The sequence below is a fragment of the Falco cherrug genome, chromosome 3 (genome assembly GCF_023634085.1).
Source record: "Falco cherrug isolate bFalChe1 chromosome 3, bFalChe1.pri, whole genome shotgun sequence".
Classification (NCBI taxonomy): Eukaryota; Metazoa; Chordata; class Aves; order Falconiformes; family Falconidae; genus Falco; species Falco cherrug.
The window spans coordinates 76,465,454-76,486,375 of NC_073699.1; the positions used below are offsets into that span (position 1 = coordinate 76,465,454).

Here is a 20,922-nt window from a genome sequence, read left to right on the forward strand (position 1 = left end):
GCTGTTTCATGTCAGGCTTATTTTTTAATTTTCTGCATAGCTTTTATTCAGTACTGCCTTGTAAGTGAAAATCTTTACAGTTCAATTTGGGCTGAAGTTTGTTCTTGGTAGTTTCCCATTTCACTGATGATCAATGGATAGCATTTCAAGCAATCTAACTGAAGAGTCTGCCTCACCAGAATTTGGGTGCAGATCCATCCTAACACACGCATTTTATTTTAGTATTGGACTAGGGGGTCCTTTGACGCTCTGCAGACTGCGAATGATGAGTAGAAAAAACTCAGCGCAAATAGTAGATCAGGGATTTCTGGTTTTTTTCAATAAAAATAACAAAACAAAATCCAATACACCCACCCACACACCCACTATTCATTTGCCAATGATTTTTTCCTGTATGTGTGTGGTTAGTTTATTCTACAATGCAAGAGCTTTTACATGAATGGCTACCAGTCTCTCTACACCTGATGACCAGCCCCTATCACTCCTTAGGCTTTTGGAGTCCTATACATTGACCATATGGCATCTACGGCCAGTAGAGCTGTGTAAGTGTGGTGAAAAAGTACCATGCACCAAATGCAAGGTGTGAGCATGTGACTTCCACTACCTATTAGGAGCAGCATCTAAATGAAGTGAGGAAAATTTGAGCATTGAATTTGAAAAGTTTAGGGAAAAGAGATTTCCCTGAGCTATCCCCGTTTCCGTAGCGCGCCCCAAAGGCGGGGATGCGGGCAGAAGCACGCCTGCTGCCGTGCGCCCACACCCGACGGCCTCGTCCTTCGGGAGGATTCACATGGGACCGGCCCTGCCCGGCTCGGCGGCCCGGGGGACCCGCCTGCGTTGCTGCCTGCGGCGGGAGCGGGCCGGGGCCGGCGCGGCGCCGCTTTCGGACGACCGGCCCGGTGGCGTCCAGCACCCGCCGCCCGGCCCGCTCCGTAGCGCGCCCCGCGCCGCCGCCTCCCTGTGCTCCGGCCCCAGCCACCGGCGGGCCCTGCCTGGCTCGAGCCCCGGCCCCGCCGCCGCTCCCGGGGCTGGGCGGGCAGGCGGGGCGCGGGCACCCCAGGCGGCTGGCGGGGGCGGGAGCGGGAGGAGCGAGGCGGGCCGGGCCGGGCCGTGCTGGCCGCAGTGCCCGCCTGCCGTGCTGCCGGCGGGGAGGTTCGGCGGCCTGCGGAGAGCCGCGCTGCCGTTTCTGTCACTTTCGCTCCCGCGTTCCCGCCTGCAGCCGGGCATGGCCGGCGCGCCGCGGGGGGAGCTGCTCTCCTTCCGCGCCTTCCAGGCCGCCTGCCCCGCCGGGTGCCAGTACGGGTACGGCGGCGACCTGCGCCGCCTCCGGGAGCGCGAGTTCCCCCGGCTCCGAGGTACCGCGGGCCCGGCGCAGCCCAGGGGCGCGGGCAGGGGCGGGCGGGGCCGCGGGGGGCGGCCCGTGGGCGGGGGCGGCTGCGCCGGGCCCGGCTCGCCCGGCCCGTGGGCGGGAAACTGCCGGTGCGGGGCGCGGCGGGGGAGCGGGCGGGGCGGGCGGAAGGCGGCGGCCGCGGCGCAGCCCCGCAGCGTCACGGCGGGGGTGCAGCCGCCCCCTCCTCCCCGCCTCCGGCGCAGCGCCGCGGGGGTGCCGGGGGCTCAGCAGTGGCGTTGACGAACCGCAACAAGTCGTGAAATGAGCTGTGAGGAAGGGGGAGGGAGGGAAGTTAAAATGGTACAACAGGCCTTGTCTAGTGAAGGTTTGTGGCGAGGCAAGTATGTGTAAACTACTTTTGCGGGTTTATATAGGTTTCCCCTCCCCCAGCATCAAACGTTGCGTGAATATATTACTTCAAATCTAATGGTGATGGATACACTACAATAAGCCATTTTACCTGAAGAAGTTGTTAATGTCCATGATATTAGCACTTCAAAGTACTTGGGAAATGAACAAGACTGGAGAGCAGAGTAAATAGTGTGGATCTGGATGTCCTGAAACCGCTCTTTAAACCACACAGGTTCTGTTGAGTTTCGTGCTGCTGTTCTTCTTTGCCATTTGTTTGAATTTCGGTGATCAAATGCAAGAGCAGGCTTTCTCGCACACAGGTGTTTAGTAAAGAATGGAGTTACACTTATTCTCTTAGAAAGATGTGGAAAGCAACTTAATTTCAAGCAGCAGTTTGAGGAACTTCAACAAAGGTTCAGTGACTTAATTTCACAGTCTGGTGTTAGTCCTATTACTTGCATCAGTGGAAGTTTGATAACAAGAGATTGCTTGTTCAGAATTCAGGCCAGATGACGAAAAGTGGGTGTTTTGTAACTGGAACATTGTTTAGACATTTAGGCAGATGACTTTTCAACACTCCGAGAGCCAGGCTTATTTCTCATGAGGCTCCTCAGTTTTGAAATAAAGCGTATCTGCTAATAAACGATTTCTGGTCAGTCAGTCTGGGTTCCCAAATGGAGATCACTGCAAAGGCAGAGCGTTAGGAGTTTGCCTCCATTTAAAAACGTTTTGGCTAATGTAGGCTACTGAGTTATACTTTGGTCACGCAACCTATTAAAATAAGTTGTGGTTGATAGATAATTCAGAATATTTCCAGAAAAAGATAAATAAAACCAAATACAGGCTATAAAATAGAATCTGTTATAATATTAGCTAGTTGAATTCACATAATAGTCTATGGTAAGGTGACCTCGGTTGCAAATTCCTTTTGCCCTTTTTTTTCCCCTTCAGAATTTTAATGTGCCCATTCATCTTGAAAGCCTGTGACCTCCATGAAGAAGATCAGTGTCCTTAACTGATCACTGTACATACACGTGGTGTCCTGTATGGGATTCTTATCTTAAGAACAGGGCCATATCTCCTGTAGTCAAGAGCTTGTGCGTGCAAGGGATGCCAGTAGTGCCAAATAAAGGGTGTTCAGGGACAGATTCCCAGACAAAGTGTGTAAGGCTGTGTCCCCTGCCTTACACATCTGTGTCTCTTGTATCTGACTAGTTGGACTTGTCCAGGACAGAGGAACTGGCTGATGGTGGAGCAGTATGGATGATAAGCATGTTGCTTGTACTTATTCCTTGGCCTCCCTTTATTTAGCCATGTAGTTGTATCCCCAGTTGCTGAAGGTCTCAGCACACTGCTGTTGTTACATAAATGTCTTTTAAAGCTCTAGGTCTTTGTTGCCTTGCTGAAATAATGCAAAGAAAAGGTGGCTGTACCAGTTGGCAGCAGCAATAGTAAATAAAGGGGCCTTCTCTAAGTGACTTACAAAAAATTAGTGGGTCTTTCAGGCATTTAGCTACTTAAGCATTTTCAGTGAACTGCTAGAACATGCAGGTTAGGGGATGAGGGAGAAGTTTTACATCTCTGGAGGCCTTGGGTCAGCATTATGGGTAAGTCCTGATTGTATGAATGCTGATTCCCTAAGGAACCTGGTAGCTGGTCATAGGGTTGACCTCTGCTGTGTGTCCCCCTACTGCACAAAGGTGCTGCAATTTAATCCCTTCTAGGAAAGAACAGTCTTAACTAGTTCCGCTAGGCAGAAGAGCATGAGCTCTATTTTTAGGTAGGTAACAGTAATGTCTTGCTCTGTCTGTTTATTTGGGGCATGCCTCAAAGATCTTCCCGTCATTAAAATTGGATAAAAATCCAGATTTTGCTGCTCACTTTTTATGTGAACACAATTTTTTGGAGTCCTCTCTAGATATCCATGAATTAAGCCTAATGCTCAATTTTGGAAGTGTCATCTTTGTGTAAGCAGCATGTAATAATAATGGTAATTATTGCATATCAGTGTATTCGCTTCTTCCTGATTGCTGTTATTTGGTGGCATCCACTAAAGACATCTTGTGCAAATGGTGTTCTCTGGGGGAGGCAGAAACCTTTTCTGTGTTATAAACCTTTGCTGGCATGGTACTTGCGCTTCTCTTGCAGTTCTAGTATGAATAGTTGCACAAGTGCCTGTTCAGGAGAAGGTACAACAGATGTATATAGGGGAACACTGGCTACTGGCATACTATAAAAACAGGATTTTTCAAAGGTGGTCTACCTGTTGCCCTGTCAAAATCTGGGATTTCACCCTTGGCTCCATCTGAAGGAAAGTTAGGCTCATAGTGACTGTGTTGGGGAATTACCCTTCAGGTTTTTGGAGGGATAAAAGGAAGTACTTTACTTCCTTGAATCAGCAGGGGTCTGTCTGTTTTGGCACAGAAGCCTTAAATTTTACCTTTTAAGCCAAAGTTTATCTTCACTTTTGTAATTCAAGGGCTGTTAGCTGATGGCTAGAGCAGGCCCTTCTAAAAATATATGTGGAGCCTGTGAAACAGATCCCTGTTTCACAGGCAGCAGAGTATGTGCAATATGTGACCTTGACTTTAATCTTGTGAGCAGCGTACCCTTATCTGCAGTGTAGGATTGTAAATTGTGCTTTAGAAAATGATAAAGAAATCAGCGGGAGTTTATAGGTTCTGTTGTTAAGTAATGGGGATGAATATGCTTCTGTGATGTTTATCATAGCAAAGAAAATATCAGCTTCAGTTTGCATTGTGGTTTGAAAAAAGAAAAAGCTGACATGATTTGTGATGCAGCATTTAATCCCAAGATAACTTTCCAGTTTCAGTTGTGTGCCAGTATTCTCCTCTAAGATAGCTGTGTCCATTTCAGTGGGAGCTTTCCAAGAGCGATAAGCAGTGGATACTCATCCCCCAAATAAAAAACAGTGCGTGTTAGCAATCATGTATGTTTTAAGGGCAGCTGACTATTTTAAGGTAGTCTTTTAACTGAGGTAAGATGCGCTGTCATATTTAATGTCTAATCAATCACCGTTCTGTACTTCAACAGTCATGTGACAAATCATGTGTTAACATAGTAGTATGCATATTTGTGATGTCTGTGTTTACATACAACAGTAACAATGTAGCTTGCCTGTTAAACAGAGAGGAAAGGCAAACTAAGCTTTGAGTAGGAGAATTGGCCTTTGTTTCTTTGGAAGTCAAATGATGTCCCACGAACAGGTCACCTGTACGAGAGCTTATTCTGTTATTCAGTTAAGGAATGATGCTCGGTCTGACCTTAAACAAAATTAAAACTTTTTACTTATATTGCTGGTTTAATTGTTTGCACTGACTTTTCCAGTAAGTGGGAGAATGGGAAAAGCAGATCTCCTCCGTGCACTTTGAGTTAGTCCTTAGTGGCTTGGTTAGCAAAGGTCAACTCTGTCCTCTGAGCGCAGAAAAGCCTATCTGTTTTGTCATGTTTGGGGTAGTTTGGTGTTTTGGCTGAATTTCAGAAGTAGGAAATGCATTTTGGTGTGTCAGCTCAGAGTAATTTTGTTGATAGGTAGCTGATGCTCACATTTTGTGAAACTTGAGAAGAAGAGTGTACCGTGAGCCTGAAGAGTTGTATTCGCTTGTTAATTGCAAATGTAGGCGTAACCTCAGTTTCTCTACTGCTGTGCCAGTTTGCTTGCCTTGTCAATTGAGAAATTCTATCAGCCTTGTATCTGAGATTGGTTTCTTCCTTTAAAAAAATAAAGATTTGGAATAATTTCTGTGGGGTTTTTGTGGTTTTTTTTACATCCACAGAGGTTTTGTTTTGATTGTTTGTTCTGTTTGATCTGGTAGCTGTCTTCTGTTTGTGTTTGTTATGTTTTGCTCATTTCCTAATTATTAATAATTTTTATTTGTGGATGAATATTTTCTTTTAAATCTCTTATTCTTGAAGACTGAGTGTGTGTGTTCAGCAAAACCTTTTATAGTTAGGTTCTTTGAGCAATATTGTTCTTTGAGCAAGTTAGCAATATGCACGTCTTATCATGCTATTTAAAGAAGTTTGATAAAGAGGGATAAATTTAGTTTGATTGATTGTTCTCTAAGGTCTATGCTGAACCAGAAGCAAGATATGTGCCATTTTGTGGTGAGGTGCAATAATTAATTGTGAGCTGAGAGCTCCTCTTCTTACCACTGCAAGTCTTGGTCACTCTCCTCAGCGACTGTGAGATCTCTGGCTGGTAACCTGCTTCTGTCCTCTGTAGCCCCGCTGTCACAACGTGATTTGATTTTGTGAAACACTTTTATTATTTTTTTTTTCCAATTTGGGAGGGAAAAGAAAGCAAAATAAATTATATTTATTGAAGGAGGTTGCTGGTGGACAGTTTGAAATGCTAGAAGACATTTTGGAAGGTGCATTTAGTGGATGGAAAAGGTGTCGTAAAAAGAAGCTGTGGTATGGGAAGTGTAATTGCACAAGTACTGCCAATTGTTTTGTAAAAAACAATATGTATGCTTATGTAAAGCATTAATGTTCCCTGTTGATTTCAAGTCAGCAGTAGTTGTCTAAGCTATTACCTAACAATTGATATCAAAGAGGAAGCGTGTATGGAACACAAAGTGGATTTAATGCCTAATGCAGTAATAGCAACTGTGTGTTAGTTTCAGATGTTTTCCTCTGCCTACATGGAAGTAACAGGTACTGTTCAGGAATTTCTTCTCTTGCATTTCAGGGTTTAGAAGGCTGTTGGTGGTCTGCTCTGTGCAGGACTGATCGTTTAATTGATCACCCAGAGCTGGGTGTTCTTTTGCTCTTAGTGATGGACCTAGCTCTTAGTGAAGAGTAGTCAATGATGTTGGCATGGTAATATTTCAGCACTGAATAAAGTTTTAATTACTTAGTTACTAAAGTTTAGTTAGAGGAAAGAAAAAAATCCCTGAAAGACACAGGAAATGTCTTCTCTTTCTTGAATTGTCTTATTCAAAGTAGTATCTGTATAATCCATTTTTAACTTTGAATTTGGTGTTGAAATACCCACATAAAGATGTCCACTGCACCATTACACTGGCTCTGTAATCACTTATGTGACGTAGTACAAGATGTTTAAAACTGGCTGAAATACAGGAACATTGAACGAAAAAGCAAAATACCAAACCCCATAAACCTGATACAGTTGACACGAACTCGGAATTTTCAGGTGTATTTTAGAAATGAAGTCGATCAGCTGGGACTAGATTCTTCACAAGAGGAAATAATCATATGTAGACATTAGGATTTTTAAATCAACATGTGGAGATAAAAAAAAATAGATTTGGAAAGATACTTTATGAAACTCCATAGATGCTGCAGGGTATCAGCCACCCATTTAAAAAAATTGCACTTCTAATTAAAAGATACATTATCTCTAAAATTAATGTCTGCACAAGATGTATATTAGTGCATGAAAGTATTGAAACAGGCAGATGTTTTATTTAGAAAAGCACCAGATGCTTTCTTACCTCTTACTCAAAAATTGGAAATGCACCAAAAACTTGTTCCTACAAAATCCCACATCAGTGGTGCTTTCTTCCCTCTGTTGCCTTTGCTTCCTTTTAGATTCTCCTGTTTGTCCTCCGTTGTTATGATGCTGCTGTATGTGAGATGGGTATCGATTTCTTCCTCGCCTTTTTCTGCATATTTCCATATGATGTATATCTGATTTGGTTTGGGGTTTGTTTTAAATATGAAATGTAAGTTTATGAATTAAAGAGCATATGTAAGTTTTCAGACCAATGGGATCTGCTTATGGTGTCCCTGCACTTATACTGGAATTTCCGCTGCAAAATCAGAACCTGGCATGCTCTTGAAATTTTTGTAGCAATTCCCATATCTGAGCTGCTCACCAGAATTCAAGGGTACTTCCAGTCTGAGGACAAAAAGACAAACGCAGAGGTGAGAGGTCAGTTTTTGTTGATCAGTTTGATTCATTGCATACGTGGTATCAGAGAGATGCTGCAGAGGCATTGCCTGGATGTGAAACGACTGTCATTGAATTCAGGAAGACCATGCTGCAGAGTGCTGCATAATAAAAAGCACTGATATGAGAGGTTGATAAATGGGTAGACAGCACAGTATGTTTGCAGAGCAGGAGGCTAGTGGGATGCTTAACTTGGAGGTGATATTTAGGAAGTAGGATGCTGAGTTCTCAAATGTCTCAGACTTCTTATAAAGGTCTTGGCCCAAGCCACCAGTGGAGATGTTTTCCTTTATGTGATTCTAAAATACTAGTAAGGTGTTTTGTTTTCTGTTTTTTGTTTTTTGTTTTTTTTTTTTTTTTTTAAATATATTTCTGAACTTAAAAAATGAACTTAAAAAAAAAAGATTATTTTTAGGAATATGCCAGCTTGGCGTTGGTAAAGGTTTTTTTCTCTTCCTAAGTTAATAATGCTGATAGTGTTGCCTTGTCTGCTTATTATAACCACAGACTGCTTCCTGTCACATTAGTTAGGAGGAAGATGTGTTTTGTGGAGGTATTGTGAAAAAAGGTGGTGTCAAGAACTGAAGGTTTGGGAAAGGAATGTTACAATTATGGTGAAACAGGGGTATATTAGGGCAGGGAGGCATAAAGACAGGCCACAAAGCAGTAAAAAGTCAGACTTAATTAGTTTCATTGCTAATGAGGCAAGTTGTTATGCTCCTGCCAGTATTTGTGGCAGCCCAGTTACATTCTGTGCTGTTGTACTCTTTGCCCCTTCACTGTCTTCCTGCTGTAGAGAAGTGCTGGTCTGTGAGGTGTCTGCAATGGGGATGAGACCCCAGGCAGGCAGCTGTTGTGAGTATCATGCAGGAAAGTGAAAAAAGCAGAAGCTGCTGTTTTGTCCAGTATGTGAAATACACGTATAAGATTGGAAGGCAGTTCTTTGGGAGGTAAATCTTTCCCTCCCTGCTATTTTATTTCCACTTTCTTGCTTTCAGGATTGTACTCAGTCCTCCTTTCTTGTAGCAGCCAGGGGAATATGGCTTTTACAAGAGAAGTAAAGAAGGTGTGATTTCTGTGCTCATTCCGGTTAGTTCCTGGAGCAACAGGATCTAAAATGCTTTTAAAAGAAAGCTAAGAACATGACTGGACAAGATTTTTGTCACTTAGTGCCTTCTTGAAAGAGAGGTATCTAGGTATGTGAACTTCTGGTGACATGGTTGGCTGAGGAAGGATGATTACACCACTAAGCTTACATCTGCTGGCAGTATGCAAAATAATGTCCTAAATAAAAATTTGGAAAGATGGCAGGAAGTTCATTTGAACAAATATTCATTAATTAAATAATGTGTGAATTAATTTCATTAATGCACAATTAAACACCAAATATTGCTGTTTGTGTCCCTTTGCAAACTTATGAACAGGTCAGGTGAAGTTACACAGGTATCAGAAAGTTTGTCCTGTAATTTCTTCCTGAGGAAGAAACAGAAGCCCAGGATTTTCCACATTTTTATGTTCATGCCACACAGTGCATTAAAGTTGTCATAATTCAGTAATTTGGAACTGATAGTATCAGTCATGGGCACAAATGTATGTTGCCTTGCTTTCAAAAAAAAAAAGGCTTTGTACTGCTGTTGAGTAAAGTACACCGTTCATCTGCTGTGCTGCTCATTTCCTAAGTAACTTATTAAGGAGTGTAACCTGTTAAGTGACTTACTAAACACGTGACTAGGAGTCACATTTTTATTATTTGTTTATCTGCTTATAGTTTCTTTTAATATAAACAATTGGAATTCTCACAAAACAAAATGTTACTCAGCAGCTCTGGCAGTACGCAACTTTTAAAATTCTCTTTGATGCATCACATGCTAGGAAGATAATTTGTTAGAGATTTAATCAACTTAGGAGTGCATAAGCCCAGTGAGCAGAATGGGAGACACTTTTTAGTGCCCTGGCTGATCTCAGTTGTGATGGACAATTTGCTTTGATAATGCCTGTTGCCTCCTTATGAGACTGGATAAAAGCATATAAATAAAAGTGGTTAGCTTAGCAAGAACTCTGCCTGATGGACTGAATGGAGTAAAATTAAAGACTGCCCAAAAAAGGAGCCTTTGCCAGCCGCGGACGTGCTTCTTCCCCGCCCCCCCCCCCCCCCCCCGCGCACATAAACTAGCTGGTATTGCAGAGCTGAGAAGCTGACCAAATTGATGTTCAGACAAAACCGTACATAGATTACTGTACTCTGTGGTTATTTGACCATAGTTTGTGTTCAAAACCAAACAAAACATTTGATTAATGAATAACAGCTTTTAAATGTATTCCCTTAAGAATGTGAATGCCCGAGAAGTACCCTGTTGTGGAAGGCGGTCAGGAAGTATAGCAATAGGATAATAATCCTCTTCTTATCACCTTAGCATAGATGTTTAGTGACAGGTACTGTGCTGCTGCGACAGCCTAACAATACAAATACAGTTTTGTTGCCCTTCTAAAAAGGAGATAATTTAATACTAATATATATGAAGAAAAACATACACCATTTAAATTCATTAGAACTGGAAGACTTGTGGTACATAAGAAATAAACTAAAACCTGCTTGGGTAACATGAAATTACATGCCAGAGACATTAAAATGCAAAAATAACTTTTAAGGAATATCTGCAAAGGTGTATTTTGAAGATGGAATAAGGAAGTAAGGAGAGTGACACATCTGAATGGCACTGCAGCTGACTTTCCTTTTTCTTGGAACTGAGCACCCCTGTGAGTGGAACTCACAAACTCCTTTCTGTTCTGCTGCTTACAACTATTTTTGATTTGTTGGAGGTGCAGGCAGGTTTTTTTTTTCTGGTAATGAAATTAAGCTCTCTGTTTCAAGGATTATTAACTGTCTAGTTAATATTCTGTCACCGAACTTAGTATCTCTCCAAACTCACCAAAATCAGAAATTTAGAAGGAAGAGAGAAAAACTATGGTATTTTTAATGGGAAAATCACTTGCTGTGTACATTAAATGCCCCCCAAAAGCCATATTAATTTGCAAAGCTGGAATGTTTGTGAGAATCAATTTACCTTCCCATCTTACTTTCCATTTTCCTTTCTGTCTTTCTTTCTGTCTTCCATTTTTTTGGTGGAAGTTGTCTTTGATGTAGAACTTCCTGAAACCACAGCTATAAATCTGTCATTTATTGGGGAAATTAATGGTGGATTTCAGTGAATCTATTCCAAATTCATGCTAAGGTGAAACTCACTGAAGTGGAATTTGAGTAAAAAGTCATGGCACTAGCAGTTGTATCTGCTCTTTGTCTTTCAGGATCAGTTACAGAGTGACAGAGTAACTTCTCTAACCAACAGAAAATCATTATTTTTTCTTTCTTGCAAAGTAAACCTAGAGTAAAGGCTCTGGTTTTGGATTTAGGTGAGAATTTAACTTTTCATTAATTAGAATAGCAGCTTTTGATGTACTCACGCCTATCTAACATCTCTACAGCATTGAAGGGATTACCATGCATTGAAGAGGTTCTCCTATGAAAAAAACACTACAATTATAACTCCAACATAAGGGGTATCTATTCTTTGGGAAGCACTCATTTTTTTTGTAACATAACAACAATTTAGGATTTGATACTGTGAAATACATTCCTTGAGAAGAGTTGATCATGAGTGGTGATTCCTACTGCAGTTGCATTCTTTAAAGCCTCTAGTGTCTAAAACACTGAGCTGAAGGAGGAGGTGGGATGTGAGGACAGGGAAAGGAGGCAGATGTCTGGGACAGAAAGTAAGTTTCTTCAATATTCCTTTTTCATGTCACAAAAAGCTATTTCAATAGTAACTTTCATAGCTCATTGTCAAGTTTTAGTTTTAAACTTTCCGTCTTCTATTTCTGTAGCAGCCTAGGGGTTTTTGGTTGGAAAATAGAATTTAAAGTGATCTTTGGGTATAAACTACTACTTGGAAAAAACCCAGACTTCTGGGAGTGAAGAAGCAATGATGATTTTCTTAGGAGCTGCCTTATGTTCAGGCTTGGTGAATCTTATCTGCAGAGCACAGAAGGCATCACTGCACTGCAGGGCCATGGAACCAGGACTGTCTTCTGGCAAGCACTACCATGGCCCCAGCTTCACCTGACCCACTAGGAGAGGTGTGGGGACCGAAGTCAAAGCCTTCCTCTGGCACTATAGGAACCCTCCTTGAGATTTAGGCTCTATAAAAACAAATCCTCCCTCCACCCCCTGTTTTTCAATATCAACTTGCCCAAAGGGTGGGTCTAGTCCAGTGAAACGCTCTTTAAGGGGTGAAGCCATCTACTCCTCCCTCTTGTAATTCACCCTCTTGGTTATCCTTAGGAGCCTGTGATAGTATGAGGTTGAGTACTTCACGAATGATGAAAAGTAAAAATTCTAGTGAGTTACATCAATACTTTCTTTACTGAGTTTCCTTTCCATCCGGTATTTTTCAAGGTTTGGAAGAAATCTTCCCCTGCCTGCCCCCCAGATGTCAAATTTAAAAACAGCTGCTTTTGTTGAAATATTTATATTCTGATTAGCTCTAATGAAAGGCGAAGCCAGCTTTTTAGCTCATGGGAGCTGAAGCTACCCATAAAAAATAAATTATGAAAGCTTCTGTTCCTTTGAATGTGTGGACTGTTGCAGTGTTCATAGTGTGTAACACTTGTTTGGAGGCATTTGGTCAATTCTTTGAGCTTTGCATCACTAAGCATGACAGGTCCTAAGAGATTAAGTATCTGTTACTGTCAGAACTTTAATCAGTTTTTCTTCCATTTCTGCAAGTAAGAGAAGGATAGGTGTACTCGTAAAGTATCATGAGGATTACACTGCAGCACTTCCTGGATAAACTTCAGCGCTGCTGGAGTGGGGGAAACAGTACCAAGTAATCTCATGACAGCTGTCATGTTTCCAAAAGTGTGTGATCAGTTCTTGAAATGGGAATGTTACATACCTTGTGGGTACACCCAACCTATGGTATCAGCCACTTCTGCTTCTGTTTCCTTCCATTTGAGTGGCAGAAATATGATTACATACTAAACTAATCAAGTAGCAGTTAGTTTACAATGTTCTTCTTCAGTTTTTGTATTTCAGTATTACATGTAAAACTATTTATGAGTGGGTATTAGAAAGTAAAGAGGAAAACCTGCCTTTGGCTACTTCCCACTTCTTCAAGTGCCTCCTGAACTTTATGTTTGTAGAATTTACTGTGTCTAAAAATTACATGGGTTCTTACATGGGTTGTATTGAAACAGCGTAAGAATTTGTCAAATAAGTACAATTGATAGTTATAAAAGTCTTCCAGATATGAGGGGTGGGGTGTGGAAGGGAACTCGCTTGGTTTTTTTTTCTTCTTTAGATCAAGAGATTAGTTGTTATACTTTTTTTTTCTTTTAATAGTCCATCTTCATGACTTGTGGTCTCTGTAGTCACCATGCATCTCTTTTTTTTTTTTTTTTTTTTTGGCTGTGGTTTGAATTCCCCATAGTTGGAGAATAGAAATAGCTGAATCCAGAGGAGAAAACTGAAAATTTACTGTTTAGTCTGCTAACGTCAATGAGTTATGGACAGTGTTGCATGCATTGAATCTACTTCACTGCACTATGTATTCCTTGTGGAATGACTCAGAAGAAAACAGCAGTCTAGTCTAATGTATGTAGTCTCTGGATATATGTTGGTTGGATTTCCCAGCTTGTAGACAGGAATATGATATGAGGAAAAATGAAACTCTAGAGAAAAAAGTCATATAAGGAAGAACCTATTCCTATCAAAACTGATTGTTATTGTCTTTCCACTGACAGTCATTACAATGGGTATATATAAAAATATAAACAAAGATATAATAAATATGTGTGTGTACATATATATATATATATATATATATATGAATCCAGGAATTTTAGTTTCACTGTGGTGAGAACACAAAGTGCTTAACAGTCATCTTTCTTAGCAGAAGGAAATAAAAGTGTTTTAAGTTGGAAGGGGACTAGGGCAAAGAAGAACGTGGAGTGGGCATGGGGAAAAATTCACACTTAATGCCTTTCTTGTATCCCTTTGTCAGCAGAAGTTGGAGAAGGGAAGCCCATGGTTTGCTCCTGTAGAAAAAAAAAAATATCTGTGTACTTTGCAATAATTGATCTCATGAGGTTCACTTTATTACTTTATCCTGACTTTCTGTGAAGGCAAAGTACCAGGTATCTCGTGTTTGTACAAAATATTGAGGAACACTTGCTGTCCATTCGGAAACAAACTTCTTCAAAGCAATTATCTCACATGAAACCCATGTGATGTTCTGTGCAGCTGATTGCCTGGGTTTGTTCTAGGCTGACTGTTGAGGGGCCATTAATCGCATTGTGATGGTGACTACATGACATAATAGGGATCATTCCCATGCTGGTATTTATGGCACAAATTTAGAGAGCATTTTTTAGAAGTAAATGAATCTGGAATGAAACATGTAGAGCCAATTGTTGTGTACACTGGGTTAGATGCATTCTTTGAGTTACCATTGTGTCAGAATATTTTGACCGAGATCTTTTCCCCCTTAATTGTTTGAATTTTGGATACTCTCCTTTGAAGCGTGGTGGGGCAAATTGAGACATCTGACTGAATCAGATTTACAATGTATGTGATCTTACAGTTCTTTGAAAATCAGGTCCTTCTTGAGGTAACTGTAACTAAGGACACAAATGAGGGCACCCTAACATACTAATTTGGGAATTTTAAGTTTTTATTTAATTTGATTTTGTGTTTCTTTTACTTAGAGTTATAATCTTTTCTCTTGTATTTCCATACCTTAGCCTTTCTGTGCTCCACTGCGAAACTTTACTATTTTAGAAGGTGGTTTTGATATGTTTAGATTTTTCATTTTTACATCTCCTGGGTGATCCTTTTGGTGAAAAATGTTCGTGCAATTTTGCTAAAAATTAACAGGAATTACAAATTAATTTAATCGTAATGACAAGTAAGTAGTTATAAAATGCAGGTGGTAAGGACCAAACATACTATTGTTGCCTTAAACATACTTGCTTTGGGGGAATCTGGTAATATTGTGCCTGCAAGCACAAATTTAACAAAAAGAAATTCTCAGGATATAGTAAGAGCTCATTACAGAAACTCAGTAGTATTCTGTCGTGTTACTTCTAGTTATGGTTTTAGACTAGCAAGTCTGAGGAAGTATTTGAAAATTAACAGCACAGGAATGAGCTCTGAAATATTAGCAAATTGCTATTACTTTTCCATTTATGATAATACTGTTTGTTATTAATTTGATCATTCATTGTCATAATGCTCACCTTGCTTAAAATTCCTCTCCATCCTTGCTTCATGTTACAGAATCAATGCCTGAATTTCGTAGCTTGCACAACTTTCTACTTGCCACCTGACATCCTTTGCCCTTGTCAGGCATAGGTGCATTCAGCAATCTGTTCCATACAGCATCAGTAGAAGTGGTCTATAACGAAGGGACAGGCTTTAGCGTGGGTCCAGCAACTCCAGCACTCCAGTGTGGTTATGGTAGTTATGGAAGCTCCAGATATGAAATTGCTAGTCAAACTCAGGATCCAGTCCTGGAGGCAGAGTATGCTATGTGTGGTTTTATCTAGGTACTATTTTTACTATCTTGTGTTGTAAACTGAGTAAGGTATGTTGTATGAATGTTGTCTGATCCTTTAATTTATTCAAATGTGTCAAGAATATCCATTTTGTGGGGGAAGAGCTTGATTTTTAAGTGCATAATATTTTCTCAGCTGCCTTAAGGCAAAATGCAATAGCTGGTATTGTGGCAGAGTTGTGATTTTAAGCTCAGAGTTCAGAGATTAGGGAAACTGGAATATTTGTTTTTCCATGTGTAATCTTTTATTCATTCTCAAAGCTAGTCTAGTGTTAATGAGGCCATTTGTATTTAGTGCTTTGAATAATTTATGGTGAAATTGTAATTCTCTTTCATTCCTAATGGTGTTAGTATTGAAAGAAGGCCTTTAATTGAGAGGAATTATACCATGATTTAGTGAAGCACAGCAAAATATTCTTTAGGTGTATGGTTATAAAACTTGGATAAAGTTGTAATTGCTTTATTGCTGGGTCCATTAAAAAAAAAAAAAAAGGAGCAACTGCAAAACTCATTTTTGTAGGCAAAGGTATCTACTGGAAGGTTGTTACCAAACATGAAATTCTGTATATTTTTTGTCCGTGGCATCAGTCTATTACTGGGTTTATGATGCTCAGATATTTTTGTTCTCTTAGTACTAGCATAGCTTCACAGGTGCCCCAAATCCTACTTTTATTTAAACATAGAGCATCCTGATAAACAAAGCAAAGTTGCAAAGGAGAGGAGTAGTTGACTGAATAGACTTGCATTGAGCTGAACAGCATTAGAACTTAGTCCCCTGTACTGGAATTCTCTAGAAAATGCAAATTTATTCAAGTTAGAAGCATGCCTAAGTGTCTTCAAGCTATCTACCAACAACTATGGTTAACGTAGATATTTTAGATACTTTTGTTTTGATCTGTCTTATTTGAGGGGGAGGGAAGGGGCACTCTAAAGGTGAAGTATCTTTTCTTTTTTCAACAAAAGAATCTCTGACAAAAAAAATCAACCTTATTATTTTACCAAAGGTTGGTATTATTTTTGTTGAGTGTTGGTGCTCTTTTGTAGATGTTAATTTTAATTGAGACTGAAAGCAGTTGTGATGACTTCTGGGTTATCACTTTTCCAGAAATATCAAAATGTACAGTTAGAGAAGCGGTGGAGAAGAGAAGGTGGATAAGAGCTGTAAGGGAAGGGAGTCTTCAGATTCACATCTGCTTTTCCTTATGTTCTGCTACGGGAAGCAACATGAAAACACTAATTATCCTCTTGAGGGGATACTTATGTACATATATTCATATACCCATGTCAGTACTGCATACACAGGCATATTTGTGCATATTTGTAAATAAAGGTGTATAATATGTGCTTGGAGAAAACATTCAATCACCTGGATGCCTTGAACACACTTCTAGAGCAGTTCTTTATTTGATATGACTGACTCTAGTAAGCTAATTAATGTCATTTTGAGATTCTGTTGCTGTTGCCCCTGTTATTGTAGCCCTCCTACTCCTTTTTTTGATGGATTATTAAAAATGTTGTGCTTTCTGAATTGATACCTGAACTTATAGAGAGTACGTGCCTATCCCAGAGACTGAAGATGCCCTGTAGACGCTGTGAGACAGCAGTATTAGCAGCCCAGTGTATTATTCAAGAAAGGAAAAATTCACTTGTTTCAAAGGTCATTTAAGCTTCTGCGCAGATCATAACCTAGCTCTTTAACTTGGCCTGGAACCAAAAAGATAATCAGTGCGGTGTGTTTAGGAAGTGCTGATTATAGCATATTTGTTAATGGTTTAACTCATAGAGAGTTCAGCAGAGCCTCATAATTACTTCAAAGGCTCTGAATCAGACCTTGACGCATGTTCTCCTGTCTGAGTGAAGCTTGCTGCACTTCTACAGAGGTGAGGTCTCTGTGACCTGAAGGCAAAGTTCTGCTCTGGTTATACATTGTAGTACAGCAGGAAACTCAAATCAGATTGGGTTCCTTTTGACTCACTGGACTTTGGAAAAGATTTGATTTGTCCTGTTGGAGTCCTTCAGAGGCCAGAGAATGATAACGTCTGTACCCAATGGAAGCTGATGTCTCTGGAAGACCCACAAACTGCTCCTTCTGAACAGCTCTATGGCAGTATCCAGCAGTGGAGTTTTGCTGTCTGGAGTTCGTTTCAAAGTAATAGCCAAACCTCCAAAAGCTGTGTCACATATTAACAGTCCTTCAGAAAGAGGGCCATAAACTATGTGCTTGTGTCAACAGCTCGAGTGATTTTTAGTTTTCTTTTAGTAAGCTGTAACATACCAGACATCATTGAAGCTAAAAAAAGAGTGTCTGGAAGCTGCATGCTGTTATTCCTATTAAAGGCAGGCCTGTGTTAGGTAAGATTTCTCTCGCATACTGCTGTGTTCAGGCCTAGTCATTAGGAAGCTGGTATTTTGTTACTTTTGTCAGAAGTAGTTGACAAATCTCTGCAGTTATCATACTGTTTCAGAATTAAAAACTGTGGTTTACTATAACATTATTTTTTGATAAATGTACTTTTTCATTCCTAGCACATTCCTGGAAATGGTTGTTGAAGACTTTGAAGACTTGGGAAAACCCCTAATAAATGAAAAGTAGGCTGTAGAAACTAATTTATGCCAGATACAATTAGGTATTGAGGGAAAAATTATGTCAATGTATAATTACATTCCTATTAAATTAGTGATAGAAACTTGTTTGTCCCTGTTAGATGTTTATTTTTTGAGTGGGAAAAATCTTGTTTTCTAATTAGGCGATGCTTTTTGTACTGAAATATTACATTTTTTGTGACGTTATTAGGAAATTACGGACAGTCCTGACAAATTTACAAAATAATTCTCATATCAAATATATCTCCAAATAAGAACTAATTTTATTTAATGAGTTGTATTATTGACATCTGTATATCTAATGCAGTCTATGAACTTCAGTAAAGGTAAAGCAATTGAGCATAATCTTATCATTTAGATTGGTCTGTTTATAGTTGAATAGTTTCACTTGAGGTAGCAGCTTGGATCAAATTGCTATAAAAGGTAAACTGGCTTGCTGTGTGGGGAATTGGTGCCAAAAGATTTTATGATGGAAAAATGTTTAGATTAACCCAATACATATACACTAGGAAAGCTTATACCTAGTTTTTCATACATACTTTCAATCTCCCTAATAAAATCTCAGTATTTCTGTTTCTTATTAAAATGACGTTCCCACCATACATTATATTAAATCTTAAATAGTTACTCAGAAGCGACACTGAAACTCCTGTACTTCACATTTTTTTGCACTAGAGGAAGCACACTGAAAAATCATTGCTGTCTCCTGTTTGTGATTTCAGTTATGTTGATGACTGCTTACTGGTGAAAAGGAGATGCAGGAGATCTTGCTCAAACATTACACATAGACTTTTCAAGCATTAAACCTCTTCCTGGTTTAATAATGCTGTTTTTTCTGACTGCTAGAACAATTAGGAGTGTAAACCAGGTAAGGCGTAACAGGAGTGTAAGCTAAGAGGTATGGATTTATTGGTCTAAGGAGGTATTTTTCCAGTAAAGTTAGGCAAAATTACTCTAGCTTTCCAAAATTCTGAGATCTTCTTCTAGAATGTGTGTTCTGCACCCCCACCTCATGCTCTCCACCCCCCCTGTCTCTCCCAGAGGCTTCCAGCTGGACGAGGTCCCACTGGAACTGGAATGGGTTGTCAGATTTTTTATGCATTAGAAATAAAGGAAGATGACATTTTTAGCCAGGGCAAGTGGATCGGTACTACTGGCTCATCAAGGGAGAAACACTTGTTGAAGTTGAGTGGGTGGAGATAGGTATTAAAGCAAAACGATGCTGACGTGGGAGATAGGAGAATACACTGATTGTGGAAAAATACAGAGGTTTAAGATACAGTTTCTTAATAGGAGGATGCAATTCTGTACCAGTATTGTGGTTTGAGCAAGGCAGACTAATAGCCTACCTATTTTTCATATGGAAGCAGCTTGGTTGATGAGTGTAGTTACCTTTTGTAGCAAAGGACTGACCACTATAGGCCAGGAGAATCTTCTCAGACCTCTCATCTTACGAGTGTGGGGTTCTGGTCGACAGTCCTCACACTTGTAATTTCTTCGAATTTACGTACAGTTCCTCTTGGTAACGTGGTTATTTGGTTTTACATGTTTGTCTCTGAAAGGTAGTCCAAAAGGATACTGAAGGGAAACTTGGTTTCTCTTATTCTTGTGTCCCTGAAATTGATCTCCACAATCTGTTCCTGGCAATGGACTGTTTGCTGGGTGGTATAAATAAATCAAGGGCTATAATTGTCTGTGGGGAACCTCTTGTGAAGAACTTCCAGTGGAGAATAACTTTACTACTGGTTTGCAGTAGCAACCACTTCTCCTTGCCAGAAAACGCCAGCAGAGGGAGGTACTGTTGCATTTGGCAAACGACGTTGCACGTGCCCTTGTCACTGGGCAGAAACGATGGCTGGGAAGTACCCCTGCAGGGCCCTCAACCGTTGGGATAACTGATTTCTGCTGTCTGTCATTCAGGGTTCATTGCATCTACCAGTTCTTATGAAAGTGTTTAATTGTTGCTGTGGTTGTATGTTTAAGCCAAGGCTCTAGCTCCCAGATGCTCATAGTGATTTGAGTGTTTCTATGTAATGAAAAGAGTTTTAAAGGAAAAGGGAGAAAAGGTTGCTCTTTGTTTTTCTGTTATTTTCAACTTAGTTTGTCTTCTTATAAGTGTTTTTGGAAATCCATAAAACAATTTCAAAGGCTTTATATATAGCACTGCACATTTCATTTTGATACATTTTGCAGGGAAAATTTAGAGTCACTAATTTGTCCTAGATTTTGTATGAATCTGATTAATTCAGGTCACAAAGCAAGAAATAGAACTAACTAGAAAAGTCAGTTTCAAATGCCTTGGCATTTTGTTGTAAGCCTGTGGCTTCCCCTGTTTTAGGGGAAGATTCAGAAGAAAAGTAAAGCAGGAAAATGCTACTAGAATGTTTAGCTAATGGCAGCTGTTATAAATAATTATTAGTAAGATTCCTTAAACATTGCTTTTTACCATTGTGTTTTCATCTCCAGTGGAAATTCTGTATGCCTTTCCTACACAAAAGTGAATGTTTCTGTGAAAATTTCAGCAAAACCAGCAAAAGCATTTTCCAGTAACAGAAGAACGGGGAATATGTTCTCTTTCAACTCTTCTTTTATTCAATCAATTGCATCAGAGAGAAAGGGAAAAAAAAGAAGAGTTAAAGATAGTAGTATCTTCATAGAGAGGTGTGAAAGCTAGTTTCAGTTTGGGTAAGTTACAGTTTGAAGACTTGCATTAGGTATGAATCACTTGTGATTTATATTTCATCCAAAGGTGACGAGATGGTAGGCTGCAGTATGTTATTCGCATGTAGCTGAGGTACCTCTGATTCACGCCCACAAGTAAGACTTCAGCTGGTCTCACACAACCCATTAAAGGTGTCTGTGGAAATAATATCACTGACTGCAGTCGATATTTAATCATGTCCCAGTGGGCAAAAAGTGAGCACTGAATAAAGCTGTGTCTTACAGACAGGCCAAAGGGACGAAGGTGAGTGCTGATTGATCCCTTTACCGTGGTCTCATTTAGCATGGGAGCTGCCAAATGATGAAAT

The 20,922-nt window shown here is 40.1% G+C and overlaps 1 protein-coding gene across 1 annotated transcript in view; it reads left to right on the top strand.

Annotated features, from left to right (window-relative positions):
* The first annotated feature begins 1,121 nt into the window (after window positions 1–1,121).
* Window positions 1,122–20,922, top strand: part of MOCOS (molybdenum cofactor sulfurase) — a 231,072-nt gene continuing 211,271 nt past the window's right edge. Inside the window, exon 1 of the mRNA XM_055705183.1 lies at window positions 1,122–1,355. Coding sequence (XP_055561158.1) covers window positions 1,226–1,355 — 130 coding nt within the window. The 5' untranslated portion in view covers window positions 1,122–1,225. The remainder of the gene's footprint in view (window positions 1,356–20,922) is intronic.